The sequence below is a fragment of the Trifolium pratense genome, linkage group LG7 (genome assembly GCF_020283565.1).
Source record: "Trifolium pratense cultivar HEN17-A07 linkage group LG7, ARS_RC_1.1, whole genome shotgun sequence".
NCBI classification, from domain to species: Eukaryota; Viridiplantae; Streptophyta; class Magnoliopsida; order Fabales; family Fabaceae; genus Trifolium; species Trifolium pratense.
In genome coordinates, this window is record NC_060065.1 from 57741279 (window position 1) to 57757652 (window position 16374).

The following is a 16374-nucleotide window of genomic DNA, read 5'->3' on the forward strand; positions in this document are numbered from 1 at the left end:
TAGTCCATATCCCTGCAAAGGTTTTTTGATTTGGTTCCTCCGTGAACATTTGTTTTAGTTACTGTCAAATAAATCTCTCTCTCTCTATCTTCGTCCACTTTCTATCAAAATAGTTTTTGACGCCTCCAACTTACCGTCAAATTAATCTATAATTTTACCAATTTTCATCAAATAATCTTTATTTTAAATTGACCGTTGACTTGCTAACACTTAAACTGTGTGATGTTATAGTTCACGTGACACTTAACACTCCACTTCAACGCATTTAACGCTGACATGTTAGAAAACTGATGTCAACAGAGAGACCATATTGAGAAACATTTACAGAGATAAGAACTAATTTGAGATATTGAAAGAGTCAATGACCTATTTGAGAGTCGATTACAAAGAGGACTAATTTAGTGGTTTACTCGGAGATTGAGTCTTACAAAAATACCGCGAATCAATGAACAAATCTTGAATGATTGATTTAAATTCCCTATTTTGAATAAATACGCGGTTACACAGTTATTTTTTATCTCAAGCATTAATATATGAGTTCACACAATTCGAATTACATAATAACAAATTTCGTTTAAAACTATCCAAGAGCTCATAGATCATGGGCGGATCTACAGCCCGACCACTTGCCCAGGTTCTGGTAAAAAATTTGGTACTTTAGGGAATAAAGGGCAAAACTGAGATTTTTAGGGGTTAATTTAAGGCAAAACTGAATTTTTTTGTTCAAAACTGAGATTTTGCCCAAACTTTATAATTTTTCTGGCTCCGCCACTGACTTAAATGAGATGATACAAGTCTCTTCTAGCTTAACCAAGGACCTGAGTTCGATCCCTAAATTGGGCATGTATGAATTTATGAAGAGTTTTCCATTCAATCCATTTAGATTACACAAAGATTCGAAGGATTAGTTTCTACAGTTAAGCGTAGAAAATACCCGATTTACGATGAAGAAAAGTCTGTATAAAACTTATGGTCCTTAATCTGAGATAGTTTAGATTGAAAAGTGCTTGATGTTGTTATTGTAGCAAATCCAAATCATGAGTGAGTGGTATCCAATATCCATTAATAATTTCTCATATGTCTTAATCTTAAACTTGTATTTTCATGATCATATACTACTAATGCCGCCATATATACACCGCTTCATGAATAAAATATAGTCACGTCTCACCCTTTTCTTTCCTTCTCTATAGACCTACCTTCAATTCTCTTCTCTTCTCTTCTTTCAATATTCATTCACTCACTCTCTATATCACTCACTTTCTATTCTATCACCTTTCATTCTTAGTGCTTCAACACTTTTTCACTCCCTAGCCACCACTTCTTTCAACTTTTCCAAAAAACCATGTTACTAAGAAGCTATAGTGCACCAATTCCAAGTTCTTTCCTTCCTCATTCAATGGAATCTTCTTCTGAACAAGAACTCAATCGCCAACCTAGAACCCTTGCAAGTCGAAGACATAAAAACAAAAACTCTGCACCACGTAGTAACCTTGTTAAGAATCATCATCATCAAGAAGAAACAGAACAAAAAATTTACAAGAAAAAAACAACACCTTCTATTAGAGAAATGTTTTCAAGCTCTAGTTTAGATAAGCATAAGCAAGTATTGGATCATGAAGAAGGTGGTAAAAAAGTTGGAAAATTGCAAACTTTAGTAATGGGTGATGGTGATATGGGATGTGATGGTGGCAGGACTAATGGTAGTGGAAGAGGCTCTGGTGGTGGTGGAAGAAATGGAAATGGGTGGGAAAGTGATTATGGTAGAGATGAAATTGATGCTTATTATCAGAACATGATTGAAGCAAACCCAAATAATTCTCTTTTACTTGGAAATTATGCTAAGTTTTTAAAGGAGGTAATTAATTATTTTGGTTTATTTTACTGAGAGTGGCTATACTTGTGCTTGATCATGTTGTTAATCCCAACATTCACGTGGTCGGTACATTGGTGGTCGCTGGATCAAGATCATACGCCTCCAAATTTAGTACATAATTTTATTTTTTAAAAAATAAAAAATGCTGAACTAGTATTCGATCTTCATATATTAGTCACTTAATTATGTGCCGACCATGGTCGGTATATGGTAGTCGCTGGATCAAGATTATGCGCTCTAAAATTTAATACAAATTTTTATTTTTAAAATTAAAATGCTGAACTTGAATATGTATCAGCTGATCTTCGTTTATTAGTTATTTATGTGACGACGGCAGACCATATGAATTAAAAAACTATGAACAAAAAGAAGAGTAATGTGATTAAAATATATGGTATTTGTGACATGAAATTTGTTGTTTTTGTGATATATTAAATTTTGAAAAGTAGGTACGTGGAGATTATGGTAAAGCAGAGGAGTATGTTGAAAGAGCAATTTTGGTTAACCCTGGTTATGGTGATGCTTTATCACTATATGCTGATTTAATATGGCAAACAGAAAAGAATGCTGATAGAGCTGAAGACTATTTTGATCGAGCTGTTAAAAGTGATCCAAATGATTGGTAAGATCATCTTAATAAATCTTATGTATTTTTTTATTGTTCAAAAAAAAAATTATAAAAAAAAAAGATTGCAGGCTGTGGGGTTCGAACCCACGCGCACTCAGTGCAGTAGGTCTTAAGTCTACCCCCTTAGACCACTCGGGCAAGCCTGCTTTGTGTTAGTCTCTTGCTTTTTTATATATATTACTTTAAGTTATGTCTGAGCTCTATTATTTGAACATTTGTTATGTGAATAATTCTTAGGTTAACTGAAATATTTGGTCACAAAAAAAAAAAAGAATAAAAAGTAATATTTAAATAATATATATTTTTAAAATAATTACATGATGTATAAGTTTTTTTGTGTGAGGGATCCAAAAATATGTTTAAGTTCATGTGTCGACATTAGCTGATTCAAAAAAAAAAAAGTTCATGTGTCGACACACAAATTGCTCTTGTTCTCTCTTCTCAATTGACCACGCGGAGGTAGACTGCGGTGGTGGTCGGTGTTCTAGCATAGAAGTTAGGGTTCAAACCTCAGACACTTTCATTTTAAGATGAAATTATAACTATTTACTTGACAACAATAAAAAAATTGATTGTTTTTTAATCCATGCGTTCAAAATGGAGGGAGTAGTCAATACTCATTAGCAAAATTGTTATCCTAGAAAAATTCTATAGATGTTTTGTTTTATTTTCTGGCTTTATTTCCAAAGGGTTTGTTTGCTTCCTCATTTTGCTTCAAAGTTATTACATATAAAAACTAATATGCAAATTAATATCCTCTTAATATTATTATGACATCAGCTACGTCCTGGCTTCATATGCAAAATTTCTATGGGATGTTGAAGAAGATGAAGATAATGACTGCCAACATAAAACTGATAAGAACCATACATATTCACCTGATCTCTTTCAAGGAGCTAATGGTCGTTCTCATGTTACTGCAGCCTCTAAAATCTAACCTCTATGTTGATTTAGCATATATCACTTTTTCTTGTAGATAAGTAGGATGACCGGTATTCGAACTCCGACTTCTAGTATATAGAATGTAATGTCTGTGTCAATTGAGCTAAGCTTACGAGACAACATATATCACTTTTTAGTTGTAAATGGCTAATGGTATGGCCATAAATAAGCGAAGAGAAGTAATATTTTGACGCACAATTTGACATTAAAATACGACAATAATTTAAATGGTCTTTTTTCCACACAATTTATTGACTATATATCCAATCAACACAATTTGAACATCTAAAAATCATACATATTTGAACACAATTTGGATGTTTAAAAGTAGTGGTTAATTGTATTATGTGGATGGTTCATGAGTTGCAACACCTTATTATATTCATTAACCATCTGTTGAACGTAATTACCACATATTTAAATTGGATTGACCATTTAAGTTACTGTCAAATTTTGATATCAAATTTGTGTGTCAAACTAGCAAACTCATAAGAGAATGTAGTATTGTTTGCTAGTGAGGATTTCACTGTTGTATCATTTGAAAATATATGAAATTTTGGTAGAAATTAAATAAATGAATATTGAAGTCTTTTTCTAGTTCTAAAATAGGTGGTTTTTATTTAGATTCTAAATCGTGCTCTCTTTTTCTTATTTTTCATCACCTACTCAATATTTGACATATAAAATCATATTTTAATTGCATTCACTAAACTTATATAATAATAATTTTCCTAAAGACATATGTTTTTGCAACAAACTTACATAACAATCTCCTCAAGTTTTTTAGTCAAAAAAATCTCCTCAAGTTGGTGAGTATTAGGATGTAGTATATTGAAGTAGAAATGGTGATGTAGGTTTCAGGCTTGAATCATGCAGGCAGCTGATTTGTTTATAGCGTATGTTGTTTGGTTAATTTTTTTTATTTTTTTAAAATAATTATAATGGGATTAATTTCGATACATGATTAACGTAGAATTATTTATACAGTAACAAAGAAAATGGATAAAAAAAAAAAAAGGGCATCCCCAACCCTTGAAAATGATAGGAAAGCTTTGAAATGTGTAATGAACTAAAATGTAAATTCCATTATTTTTTTTTGTAAATAATTTTTAAATACACGACATGAATTGAAATAGTTGAGAACATTGAAGTGACCCATTAATTCATAAAACATTTTTATGACTTAGGATGTGTAGAGTGTACAATTTTGAACTGATAATACATCGAATTCACGCATAATTTGAACATCATATTAAACTCAAGCAAGATTCTCAGAACAAAACAGAAATAAGTTGAATTTCAACTTAATTTCAATAACTTAAATGAACTTCATAGTAGTTGAATTTCAACTTAGTTTCAATAACTTAAATGAACTTCGTAGTAGTTCTAAATCCAAACACAGTGCATATTTTATAGACATAAAAAAAATGTGCATGCATAATTCATCTACATCTAATCATTATCTTATCTTGGTCCTGATAACTGAACACAAGACAAAGGCACATTACTATAAAAACTAGCTTGTCCTGATGAACTAGCTTCTCCACTACTCATTTTCAAATAAGCTGAATAGGCACTTGATTGTAACAAAGGTGGATCATTCACTTGACACAAACCTTCAAGCATTTGAACAACATTACTCATGGAAGGTCTCAAATTCATGTCATCTTGTATACACCAAAGAGCAACTTTAAGAGCAGTCACAACACGTTCATCGTTCTCGTCAATATCTATCTTTTGATCAATAACTTCTCTTATTTTTCCTTCCTCCATCATTCTTGATACATAAGAAGGAAAATGTGCTTTCTCCGAACCTTCCCATTGATCATAGTTTTTCCTTCCACCAATAATCTCAAGCAAAAGCATTCCATAGCTAAACACGTCACTCTTCTCCGAAATCGCGTAGTTAGTTATCCATTCTGGTGCTAAATAACCTCTTGTTCCTCTAAGAGTTGTGAAAACATGGCTTTGTTCTCTGCTCATTAGTTTCGCCAATCCAAAATCTGAAACCTTAGCCATGAAATTATCATCAAGAAGAACATTTTGTGGTTTGATATCACAATGAATGATCCTAACTTCACACTCCTCATGAAGATAGGCCAATCCTTTTGCAGTTCCTATTGCAATGTTGTACCTTGTTTCCCAAGTTAACAACAAAGTGTTTTCGCTGTTTTTGAAGATCCATTTATCCAACGAACCTCTTGCCATATACTCATACACAAGAAGGCGATGAGGACCTTCGGCACAAAACCCTTTAAGCTTCACAAGATGAACATGGTGAATACTTCCAATTATCGATACTTCTGCTTTGAACTCTTTTGCTCCTTGTCCAACTCCTTCCAATTTTTTCACTGCTAATTGTGTGTCATCTTCAAGTAATCCTAGATACACTGAGCCAAATCCTCCTTCCCCAATTTTCGTGGAGAAGTCCTTAGTTGCTCTAGCAAGAGCAGTATAAGTAAATCGCGCTGGCATACTAGAGAGACCATCAAAGAAATCATCTTCCTCTAAAGTATCTTGAGGATACTTATCGAAATTCTTCTTCTTTGTCTTGTAGTAGCACCAAAATCCAGTCATAAGACCAAAAATAGCCAAAACTGTGAGAATCCCTATGACAGAAACAATCACCATGTCCTTTCTTCCATTATTATCGCGGACAATGCCACCACGGTCAGTTGAGACCTTCATATATGAAACAAAACCGCCACTGTTCCCTTTAAATCGTTGGAAGCTTCCGGTTTGATCAAAATGAAAGCATCTACCAGTACTGTTTTCATGGAAAAGTACAAGACAAGAACAGTTTCTTACACAAGCATCTTTGCACGAATTCAATGTTGATTTTAAAACAGGAGCATCGTACTTAAGCGCAAAATAATCAAGATCTTCACCAACATATAGAAGTTCTGTTGAAGTACTCCTAGGTGAACAAGCTGAGATGTTAGGAGGTTTGCAATTGAAACGCGATCGAAGAAGCGTAGGACATTCACACCAATTCTCAAAGAAACAAACATAGTAAGGATCACAAGGCTCAGGAATTCCACAAGGGTCTTGTGGTACTTTAAACACCTCAGGATTAGTAGCTTTTCCTTTGTTAAGATCATAAAAAGATATTGCACCATTCGGATCCAAAATAGCCGCATAGAATGACTTAGGATCTGAATGATCAGAAAATACAATTTTCCAAACCAAAGCACCACTTTTATCATAAAAGTTCCATGAATTAGAAACCAAAGAAGCATAGTGAACCTTATTATTCTTACTTGTTACATTCTTCGAACTTCTATTACTAACTTCTTCCATTAAAGACCAATACAATTGCGGCGTTTCAAAACCTGCATATAGAACCAAATCACCTTCTATATAACTAAAATAATGAAACAAGTTCATTCGATTCGGAAAACTTTTAAGACTCATTCCATCAACAAAGGATTGACCAGGCAAAAGTGTATCAGTAGGATGACTAAAACTTTGCCAAATAACTTTCTTATTTTCACCAAACATAACCAAATTTCCTGAATCCAACAATTCCATGTCCCTAACTGTCTGTCCTGTTGTGTTTGTTTCCCAAACAAAACTATTTCCACTTTCTAAATAAGCATTTCCACTATGATCAAACACAAATTTGTCAGAATTTCTAACAAGTAAACCTCTATTTGCAGTCCAAACAACTTTGTAGCTACTCAAATGAATGACTACTAAAACAAACAATGAAACATCAAGAGTTGTGAAGAATCCAAAAGCAAAAGCTGAGTTGTTAGATAGTAAGAAAAAACCATTATGATCGTTCCAATCTAAACGTGATGCACTGAATCCGGGATATATTTGATGAATGTGTTGATCATTGGCTTGGCAGATTCTTAACAGAAGGAGCATCAACACATGCAAAATCAAGATTCCATTTTTCACTAAGCCCATGATTTTATAGCTGCATTTAAATATTGGGTTTTAGTTTAACTACATAATAATTCAAAAAAATGCTGACTTTAGAAAGATCTGTCAAAATTATTAATACGATAATTGTAGTTCGATATTTTTCGGTCTTAAACCTCTAGTTCCTAGGGAAGTGGTCATGATAATTCAGAGTTCAACCGAGAAGTAAGTAAATAAAATCTGATAAAAAATGTTCTAGCTATATTTCGGACCCGAGTTTGCCGAATGATTTGTCCTTAAATAAGTTTGATATGGTAAGCAAAAACATATAAAATTGTAAATTACAACATGAGAGAAACTAAACTAGCATAAATTAAGGGAGAAATGTTACATACCGATGACAGCAAATCCGTTTTCCAAAGAGAAACTATGGAGTCATGTTATCTTGTTTGACTAAAGAAAGCATATGAAGAATTGTATGGAAGATTGTGGCTAGATGAAGCCATGGAAATTTTGAGGCCAAATGTTCAAGTTCATGAGAAGAATGAGTTGAAGTTTTGTTGAGCTACCACTTTATGTGTTTATTTATGATGGTAGTTGAATTGTCGTACGGCAACATTATTGTCCCCATTTTTGAGGTAATTGTCACGTTGTGATATTGAGTGAGTGAGTGAATAAGGTTCTTTGTATAATACTATAATCTCGTTGCTCTTGTTAATTGACACATAATTGTCACATAATACTACTAATTTATTACGTACTTTGAATAGTATCCTTGCAAATTGACATCTAAACGTAATTAAGGACCACAAAAAAAATTCAAATGCTTATTTCTAATTCTTGTACTAATCCAATTTGATAAATAGAACTTGGAAAACACTATTGTATATTGAAGTAATTCCAAAAATAAAAGCTGTTCCTTGGTGATTTTTCATTTCTAAATTTCTAGTTTAATTTGAGCCTTGAGGAATATTAATTTATTATGCTCTCAAGAAATAACTTGTGCTTTGTTAGTTTGGGATTGATAATAACTCTCACATTGAGATTCATAAGAGTTTATAAGTAAAAGGTAATTCTCACCTTACAAACAAGTTTTGTAGGGTTAAATTAGGTTCAACACCCAATTTTAAGATGGTATCAGAGTTTCTTCATGATTTGTTGAGTTACCCTATTTTATTATAATTCAACCATTACAAAAAACGACTTATAAGGTGGAAACTGTTTTCACTTATACAGTTATTTTTTATTTAGATATCATCTCATATAATATGACACACGTCACACGCGTTCATGCTCCAAATGTTAATGGTTCAAAATTATGTTATCATTTTAGAATTTGAGTTAAATCTAACTTAACCTTTACTAAATTGACTTAAAGTAAATTAAAAAATGGGCTTGCTCTTAAACTCATTTCTAAACATTATCTTATCCAATGTAGTACTATTTAAAGCGGATAGGAGACAAAATACAAGTCCAAACGTGAACTAATATGGAACAAATTTTTAATTAGAGTGCTAATAATTTGTTTTTCATGGCTTCTATAGCAAGGGGGTTCCCCTTCTCTTTTATAAAATTTGAGTAGTTTGTTGTGTTTGACAATTGAATCCAATACAATGAATGCTCCTTTGTGTAACACATGAATAGATTTAAAATCAGCAAAAGTTACTTTAAAAAATCAGGATCTTGAATGTGAATGCCATAAAAAAGGCAATGAAGGTCAAAATTAGTTTTGTAAGGTGGATGATTTTTGACTTGTGTGTTTAAATTTAAGATAAGTTTTGAAAAATCACAATGTCATCATAATTTATTGGCTAAAAATTATACCATTAAGATGGATAAGTGGGATGTTCTGAGTTCGAATCTCGGCTCCTTACATATATAATGCAATGCCTCTGCCAACTAATCTAAGCTCACGAGACAATGTCATCGTAATTTTAACTTGTGTTATAGTATAATTTAAAATTTCAACAAAATCATTTTTACCATGTCAAAAAAATGATTTTCTCTGGTGTGGTGGTATTGGCTTGAGACCTGGGAGTGTGCTCCTCCTTAATGTCTCAGGTTCGATTCTCTCTGATGTCAATTTGGGTGGGCTAATTTAGCTTCTTAAACAAAAACATATCAAAAAATAAATAAATATAGTATACACAGTTGAGAGAAAAGATTTCATATTTTTCAACAAAAACTGGTTATCGTTAAAGATTAGTCATCCTTCCAGCTGTTAGCTACAACGTTGGGATAAAAGAATTCAACTTGCTTAATAAAGATTTCTATACAATAGTAAAAAAAAAATAATAACTATATATAACATGATAATATTAATTATAAAAGAAGGGTGAATTTGTGAAATGTTGTAAAATAAAAAATCAAAATGAGCCCAAATATCGTTGGCTTGTGGGTTTCAAGATAGTGATTGTTCGGTTCGGTTGAACAGTCGGAGCAAGGAATTTTTTTTTTCTACCCCAACAATCTTCATTCTACCCCAACATATTTTTCAAAATACCCGGTATACCCTTATAAAAAATTAGTATATTTTAATAATTTTTTTTTGTCGTCTTATACTGTTCCGGTAGACTGTTTCATCCTCCCAAAAATCTGTTCCGGTAAGTATTTATCTATACCGGTATGTTAATTTTACCGGTACACTTTTTAAAAAGTGTTCCGGTATGTTAATTTTACCGGTACACCTTTTAATAAGTGTTCCGGTGTTGATTTTACCGGTACACTTGGTTTTAATAAGTGTTCCGGTATGTTTAATAAGTGTTCCGGTAAAAATTAACTACTCTCTTTCAAATAGATCCACTTTTGTTTAGAACCTTATGGCCTCTCCTTCAAATATAACTACTCTCTTTCAATATTCCCCAAGCCAACTTCCCATTTTCTATGGTGAAAACTATGAATATTGGAGTGATCAACTGAAGACTTTCTTCATTTCCCGAGATCTTTGGGACATTGTAGAAAAAGGATATAGAAAACAGCCACAACCAGTGGCTTTGCAAGGGAACCATTTGAAGCAATATAAAGAAATTGTAAAGAAAGATGCAACTTCCCTTCTCTACATGATTGATCAAAGGCATTTATTCAAGAATTGTAGGTGTTAATAAGGCAAAAGAAGCACAGGATATTCAGCAAAATGAATATAAAGGCAGTGAGAAATTCATTTCTATAAAGCTTCAAAATCTTTGATCCATAAACAACTTCAATCGCCCAAGCCAGAGGTAACTGCTGAAAATAATCCATCTACATCCACTTCTCAAATTTCTAACGCTTTTGACCTTAATCCTTATGACTTACCAATAGCTTTGAGAAAAGACAAAAGGTCTTGTGCCAAGTACCCTATTTCTCAATTTGTCTCTTCTAAACGTTTTCCCTTGCAGCACCAGAGTTTTATTACAGTTGCTGACTCTTTGAGAAATCTGACATCTGTCAAGAGGCACTAAAGGATGAAAGTTTGGTCCCAGTTATGGATGAGGAGCTGAAAGCACTTGAAAATGATGAAACTTGGGAGATTTTTGAGAGATCATGAGGCAAGAAAATTGTTAATCATGTGGATCTATACAGTTAAGCACAAATTAGATGACACTTATGATCGATACAGGGCAAAACTAATGACAAAAGGATACACTCAAATTAAACCTATTTTCCCCAATGGAAAAGATGAACATTGTTCATCTTGTACTCTCTCTTGTAGCCCACTATGTATGAGAACTATACCAGTTCGATGTCAAAAATGTTTGCTTGCATGGAGACTTAGAGGAGGTGTAAACGGAGATTTCCCGATGATTTGGTCCCACAGTATATAAATGGTGTGTCTTGGGATACAAAGCAAAGCCAAGAAAATCAATACCGGAACACTTATTAAAAAGTGTACCGGTAAGATTACCGGAACACTTTTTAAAAAGTGTACTGGTAAAATTAACATACCGGTATAGATAAATACTTACCGGAACAGTTTTTTGGGATGATGAAACAGTCTACCGGAACAGTATAATACGACAAAAAAAAAATTAAAATATACTAATTTTTTTATAAGGGTATATTGGGTATTTTGAAAAATATGTTGGGGTAGAGTGAAGATCGTTGGGGTAGAAAAAAAAAATTCCGTCGGAGCAATTATGGCCAAGAAAATGGTCCGTGTCGTGTCCATGTAGCAAGCTGGAGTATATTTATGTTTAGCAAAAAAAAGGGGGGGTTAATAGGGGTTTTAAAAACCGAAAAAAAAAATTACATTAAATGTTGTGAGAAAATATATGATTCGCGTTAACTTTTTTAAGTTATCTAGCGAAAAAATATTGTGAGCTTCTAAAATATTCAAATCCTCATTAAATTTTGTGAGAAAATTATCTCAAAATAGTTAATGAAAAATTAACAATGTTAATAAGGAAATAAGGTATTTGTCTATGTTTTTTTGTATTAACCCATCTGACTTATTGGAGAAGAGGCTTTCGATAAATTAGAGTTCGGCTATAAGATAAGTAAATCATAACTAAAAATTATTTTCATAAAAAACTAAACCGGAGTACTCCTTAAAAACTTAAAGAGACTAGTGTATGTTTTAAAATATAAATTAATTTTGCATTGACATCTAATAAAAATCAAACATTCTATCATGTCATTATATTAATCAAAGTAGAATAATTTAGCCGAATATATGTTCATTATTAAATGACAATGTAAAATTATTTTTAATGCATCTGTATCATATTTTTGTCATAAACCATAAATTTATTAAAATAACTTTTAACTTTTTAAATTTAGATTACTTTATTCCCTTCAAAGATCCATATGAAACAAGGCTGGTCGACCTTTAGATCATCTCATGTTGGTACGTGGGGTACAAAATCAAAAGGCGTCCACTTATTACTTAATTATTACATAAAAGGTAGTACGAGTAAGGTTGGACTCTATATTATAGATCATCTATGTGTTCAAAATAGGTCTACATTAGGATTGCATTGTCATTTTATTGATCTTGTCTGACAGCAATTGCAAATTTGCAATATAGAGATCACTTTTTTTTTCAATAGTTCGAGTACTCCTTTTATCTCTAGTTATAGTAGTTATATGACTTTTTTATTAAATTTTTTAAAAGGCAAATGATAATTTCGCATAATAGTGCTTTTTTTTTTCACCACCAGTTTAATCTGGTTCGAAGGTTAGTTCTGACATCAAGTGATCCTCCCTACCAAGTTCAGCGTCAATCACCACTGAATCAACTAATAATTGATATAATGTATATATTTTTGAAAAGCCTAAACCTGCCTGGAATGTTAAGTCAAAATTTTATAAAAAATATGAAGGATATTAAATAAAAAGTATCGTAGATAATTATTCCCTAATGAATTAGATTAAATTAACGAATGTCTCTTGATTTAGAATAGAATAATCTTTTCTCTGGGTATTATTATATAAGCATTCTCTCAATCGTAAAGGAAAAAGGTTCCCTAAAAATAATATTTTGCTATGAAATTAAAAATAATAATTATGGGCTTCGGCCCCTTTGTATAAAAAATTTAATAATTATTATATTTTTTAGTGATTATAGGCTCATACATTTTAAATTTAAAGAAATGAAAAAATTTAAATTCAAATTTTCACTAATATATATTAGCGTCCCATGCAGCTACTAACTAAATAGGATGGATGGAGGGTTCACTTTTTATGTTTCTATGTTGTAGTTATGTCTTTGAGAATTTATGATAAAATAAAGTTAAAGAGTGGATTGAATTGAGACTCTAAGATATGATTCTGTTGAAAAAAATGAAATCTTGAAAGATTTTATAAGATTATGTAAAAATGTATTAACCTTCAAGAAAAATGTAAAGACTTTTTAGAGTAATCGGTTAATTTAGTCTCAAAACTATCACTCTTTTACCAACTCAGTCCATAAACTATTAAAACTAACTAAAAGGTCCCTAAACTATTTTCGATCCACCAATTTAGTCCTCTGTTATATTTTCCGTTAATTGTTCTTTAAAACCCTAAAACCCAAAAGGCTACGTTTTTTTTCTTCAACCCACTTCATTTGCATCTTCTTATCTCTCTCTTCTTGATCAACTCTCTCAAATCATCTCAATCTGAAAATGCTAGCGCCGCCTTTACGCTCCAATTCCGATTGCCACAGACCTCATCTCTCTAGTCGTCGCTGTTTTAAGGTACGTTTTTCACTGTTTTTCGTTCTAATTGTTTTTGGGATGAATTTCACCTTAGGTGATTAACTATGGATTGCGATTTAGTTAGTTATTTTGATGGATTGTGGATTTGTTGACTCATATAATGAATTTAATGGATTATGGTTTAGTTGACTTATGTAATGAATGAATGGTTTATGGTTTAAATATAATTATGGTTAAGTTTGTTTTTTGGTTTATGTTGATTTAGCGGTGTTGTTTCATTTGGTTTAAATTTGATTTAGCAGTAATGAATTTGATGGATTATGATTTAGTCATACTAGCTGTGTTGTTAAGGATGATTTTGTAATTTTTTTATCATAGTTTAGGGACTATTTTGTTGTTTTTTAAGATAGTTTAAGGACTAAATTGAAGTATTTTTATAGGTAGGGATTATTAATGGTCACTTAACGGAAAAGTTAACTGAGAAACTAAATTGAAGGATGTGAATATAGTTTAAAGACCTTTTAGTTATTTTTAATAGTTTAGGGACTAAGTTGGTGACAGAGTGATAGTTTAAAGACTAAATGTCTGATTTCTCGACTTTTTATAATCAATTTTTTTTAAAAAAATGCATATCAGATCTTCAAATATATTAAAATATTGACGGTGACTTAGACCACTCACATAAAAGTGCTATTTGATGCATGCAGAGTTTATGTTACTGTAATTTTTAAGTTTAAAACATTTTTTGCATTAACCTTTAAGAAAAATGTAAAGACTTTTTATAATCAATTTTTAAAAGAAAAATGCTTATCAGATCTTCAAATACTATTACAATATTGAAAGTGACTAGACCACTCACTTAAAAGTGCTATTTGATACATGCAGAATAGATAACCCCAAATTTTATGTTATTTTTTAAGTTTAGATAAACTCAACTTTAGATATGTGTATTTTTATGAAATAAAATAAAAATTTACATAGGAAACTGAAAAAGCTTTTCTTCCAATGGCATGAACCAGAAAAGAAGGGCGGTGATTCCCTTCGTGAGGGACACTCCAAAGGTTAGTGGGTTAAATTAAACAAATCCCCAATCATAGCTAAGCAATGCAATGTACTTTGTTTAACTTCTTAATTAATCTTCTGTAGTAGGGTGTACCGTAGGCTCCATAGTTGCATCATCATCAAGGGAATTATTACCACTGATTTGATCAAGTACAAGAACAAATCCCATTGCAAAAGCAGCATCAAAACCAGGCTTAACGCAAAGAGTTAACACTTCTTTCCCAAGCATAACACCTGTGGTGGGGTCCACTTTACGATGAATCTCAGCCACTGTTTCCTTCATCGTGTTAAAAACGGTGCAACAACGCTGTGAGAAGCACCCTTCGATATGGTACTCCTCATTAGAGTTGTTGTACACCTCTACTGTTACTCCTGAATGTGATCGTCCGATCATCGATGATCTTTTTATGCTGAAGGTTGGTTTATCACCGTCTATTCTTTCACCTTTAAAACCTTCCCACCGTTGATGCAAACTCGGCCTCTACTTCAAAAAATGTTAAAGTTCAATTATTAATCGATTAGAAAAGAAGGGCAGTTCTATCATGCACAACCGAAATAAAGACCATATAAGATACGATAAGACTTATCAATAAATGGTAGACAAAAAAGTTGGAATAATACACCACTATTTTACTTGTCTACTATAGAATTGGATTGAAATCATTCCCTTTCCGAAACACAAAGTACACATGTATGCTCGAATTCACAACATATTTAAAAGATTCACAACGAGTTTGATAAAATCACAAAATTTAACTTTTCAAAAACCAGTATGGTTTACGCATCAAAGAATTAAACCGCACTTAGACAAAAATATCACACTTTATTTCCAAATTAGACTATCTTTTGTGAGACTATTAGCGCATAACGCATTCAAGACAACTATACCAATTGATTAAGATCAGATAATTCAAATTTTAATTTTTTATAAGTAAAACGACATTGAAAGAGTTTAAATTATGAGATTGCAGATCTCCATACAACAACCACAATTGTCACAATATGAACATAAAACAAAAATATAATCCATTTCATCCCACAGAATCGTACATACCTGATTTTATTGTCTTTTTTTATTATTATTATTATTATTATTTTTAATAATATACTCAATGAAATTTAAAAGAAAGTTCTATAATATATCAATTTATCATTTTATGTTCAAATTTACAAATTACTGCAATCAAACTGTTACTCATAATGTAAATTGATCGGGAGTTAGTATTCGGGGACAACTTTTTGGGTTGAGGCTCATGTTGATGTTTTCTCCGGTGATCTGGAGACCGTTTCTATGCATGTATATACGGCACCTCTCTTGTAGTTTCTTTTTCATCGGTCTTTGTTTGTCTTAAACAGAGACCTGATTAATAACATATTTGTGATTAAAAAAACTCATAATGTAAATCACTCAGTGAGTGGACTCAGTTTATAAGAAAGAGAGTACAAAAGGTAGAAGGTGGTGGCGGCGTACCTTCCGGCGAACAGTGAGGAGACAACGGCCATCTGGATCCATAAGAACAAGCTCATCTAGGTTGCGAGAATCAGGTCCATATGAGTCAACTCGGAAAACGAGTTGACCATGACAATCATAGGCGGTGAAACCATCGCCGGAGAAGAAGAGAGAGGTTTTGAGAACTGTGTAATGGATCTCTTCTTTGAAGACGTAATTACCATCTTGCACCACTGATATCTCTTTCATTTTTTCTGCGGTAGATTCAGAATCCATACAAAGGGTCATGAATATTGAAATTGGAAAGTTAGACCTAATTAAGCTTTTGGAGTAGTATAGTATGAAAGAATGTGAATTATGAATGTGGGACTCGTATATTATTGGTAATGTTAAGGAAAAAAAAGTGTTCTCACTAATCTTTAACGATACT

The 16374-nt window shown here is 32.1% G+C and overlaps 3 protein-coding genes and 1 non-coding gene across 4 annotated transcripts; 1 reads left to right on the forward strand and 3 right to left on the reverse strand.

Moving 5' to 3' along the window:
* Window positions 1-993: 993 nt before the first annotated feature.
* LOC123899780 lies at window positions 994-4042 on the forward strand. Its single transcript, XM_045950998.1, has 3 exons — window positions 994-1858; window positions 2326-2498; window positions 3285-4042. Exons 1-3 carry the CDS (start codon window positions 1346-1348, stop codon window positions 3439-3441), a joined length of 843 nt encoding a protein of 280 aa, XP_045806954.1. The 5' UTR covers window positions 994-1345; the 3' UTR covers window positions 3442-4042.
* Window positions 2568-2650, reverse strand: TRNAL-UAA. Its single transcript has one exon. It is a non-coding gene; the product is annotated as a tRNA-Leu (tRNA).
* Window positions 4043-4782: 740 nt separating the features above from the next.
* LOC123899779 (G-type lectin S-receptor-like serine/threonine-protein kinase SD2-5) lies at window positions 4783-8002 on the reverse strand. Its single transcript, XM_045950995.1, has 2 exons — window positions 7712-8002; window positions 4783-7371 (listed from the first exon to the last, which is right to left on the reverse strand). The coding sequence occupies exon 2, from the start codon at window positions 7359-7361 to the stop codon at window positions 4911-4913; it is 2451 nt and encodes an 816-aa protein (XP_045806951.1). The 5' UTR covers window positions 7362-7371; window positions 7712-8002; the 3' UTR covers window positions 4783-4910.
* Window positions 8003-14358: 6356 nt separating this feature from the next.
* Window positions 14359-16374, reverse strand: LOC123899781 (protein LURP-one-related 12-like). Its single transcript, XM_045950999.1, has 2 exons — window positions 15966-16374; window positions 14359-14975 (listed from the first exon to the last, which is right to left on the reverse strand). Exons 1-2 carry the CDS (start codon window positions 16230-16232, stop codon window positions 14565-14567), a joined length of 678 nt encoding a protein of 225 aa, XP_045806955.1. The 5' UTR covers window positions 16233-16374; the 3' UTR covers window positions 14359-14564.

What these genes read in the sequence shown, in the direction of transcription:
- LOC123899780 (XM_045950998.1), top strand. Translation starts at nt 1,346, where the DNA reads ATGTTACTAAGAAGCTATAGTGCACCAATTCCAAGTTCTTTCCTTCCT. An exon ending in ATGCTAAGTTTTTAAAGGAG is followed by an intron (nt 1,859 to 2,325) that starts GTAATTAATTAT and finishes TTTGAAAAGTAG; the next exon opens with GTACGTGGAGATTATGGTAA. An exon ending in AAAAGTGATCCAAATGATTG is followed by an intron (nt 2,499 to 3,284) that starts GTAAGATCATCT and finishes TTATGACATCAG; the next exon opens with CTACGTCCTGGCTTCATATG.
- LOC123899779 (XM_045950995.1), bottom strand. Translation starts at nt 7,361, where the DNA reads ATGGGCTTAGTGAAAAATGGAATCTTGATTTTGCATGTGTTGATGCTC.
- LOC123899781 (XM_045950999.1), bottom strand. Translation starts at nt 16,232, where the DNA reads ATGACCCTTTGTATGGATTCTGAATCTACCGCAGAAAAAATGAAAGAG. An exon ending in TCCTCACTGTTCGCCGGAAG is followed by an intron (nt 14,976 to 15,965) that starts GTACGCCGCCAC and finishes TTTTTGAAGTAG; the next exon opens with AGGCCGAGTTTGCATCAACG.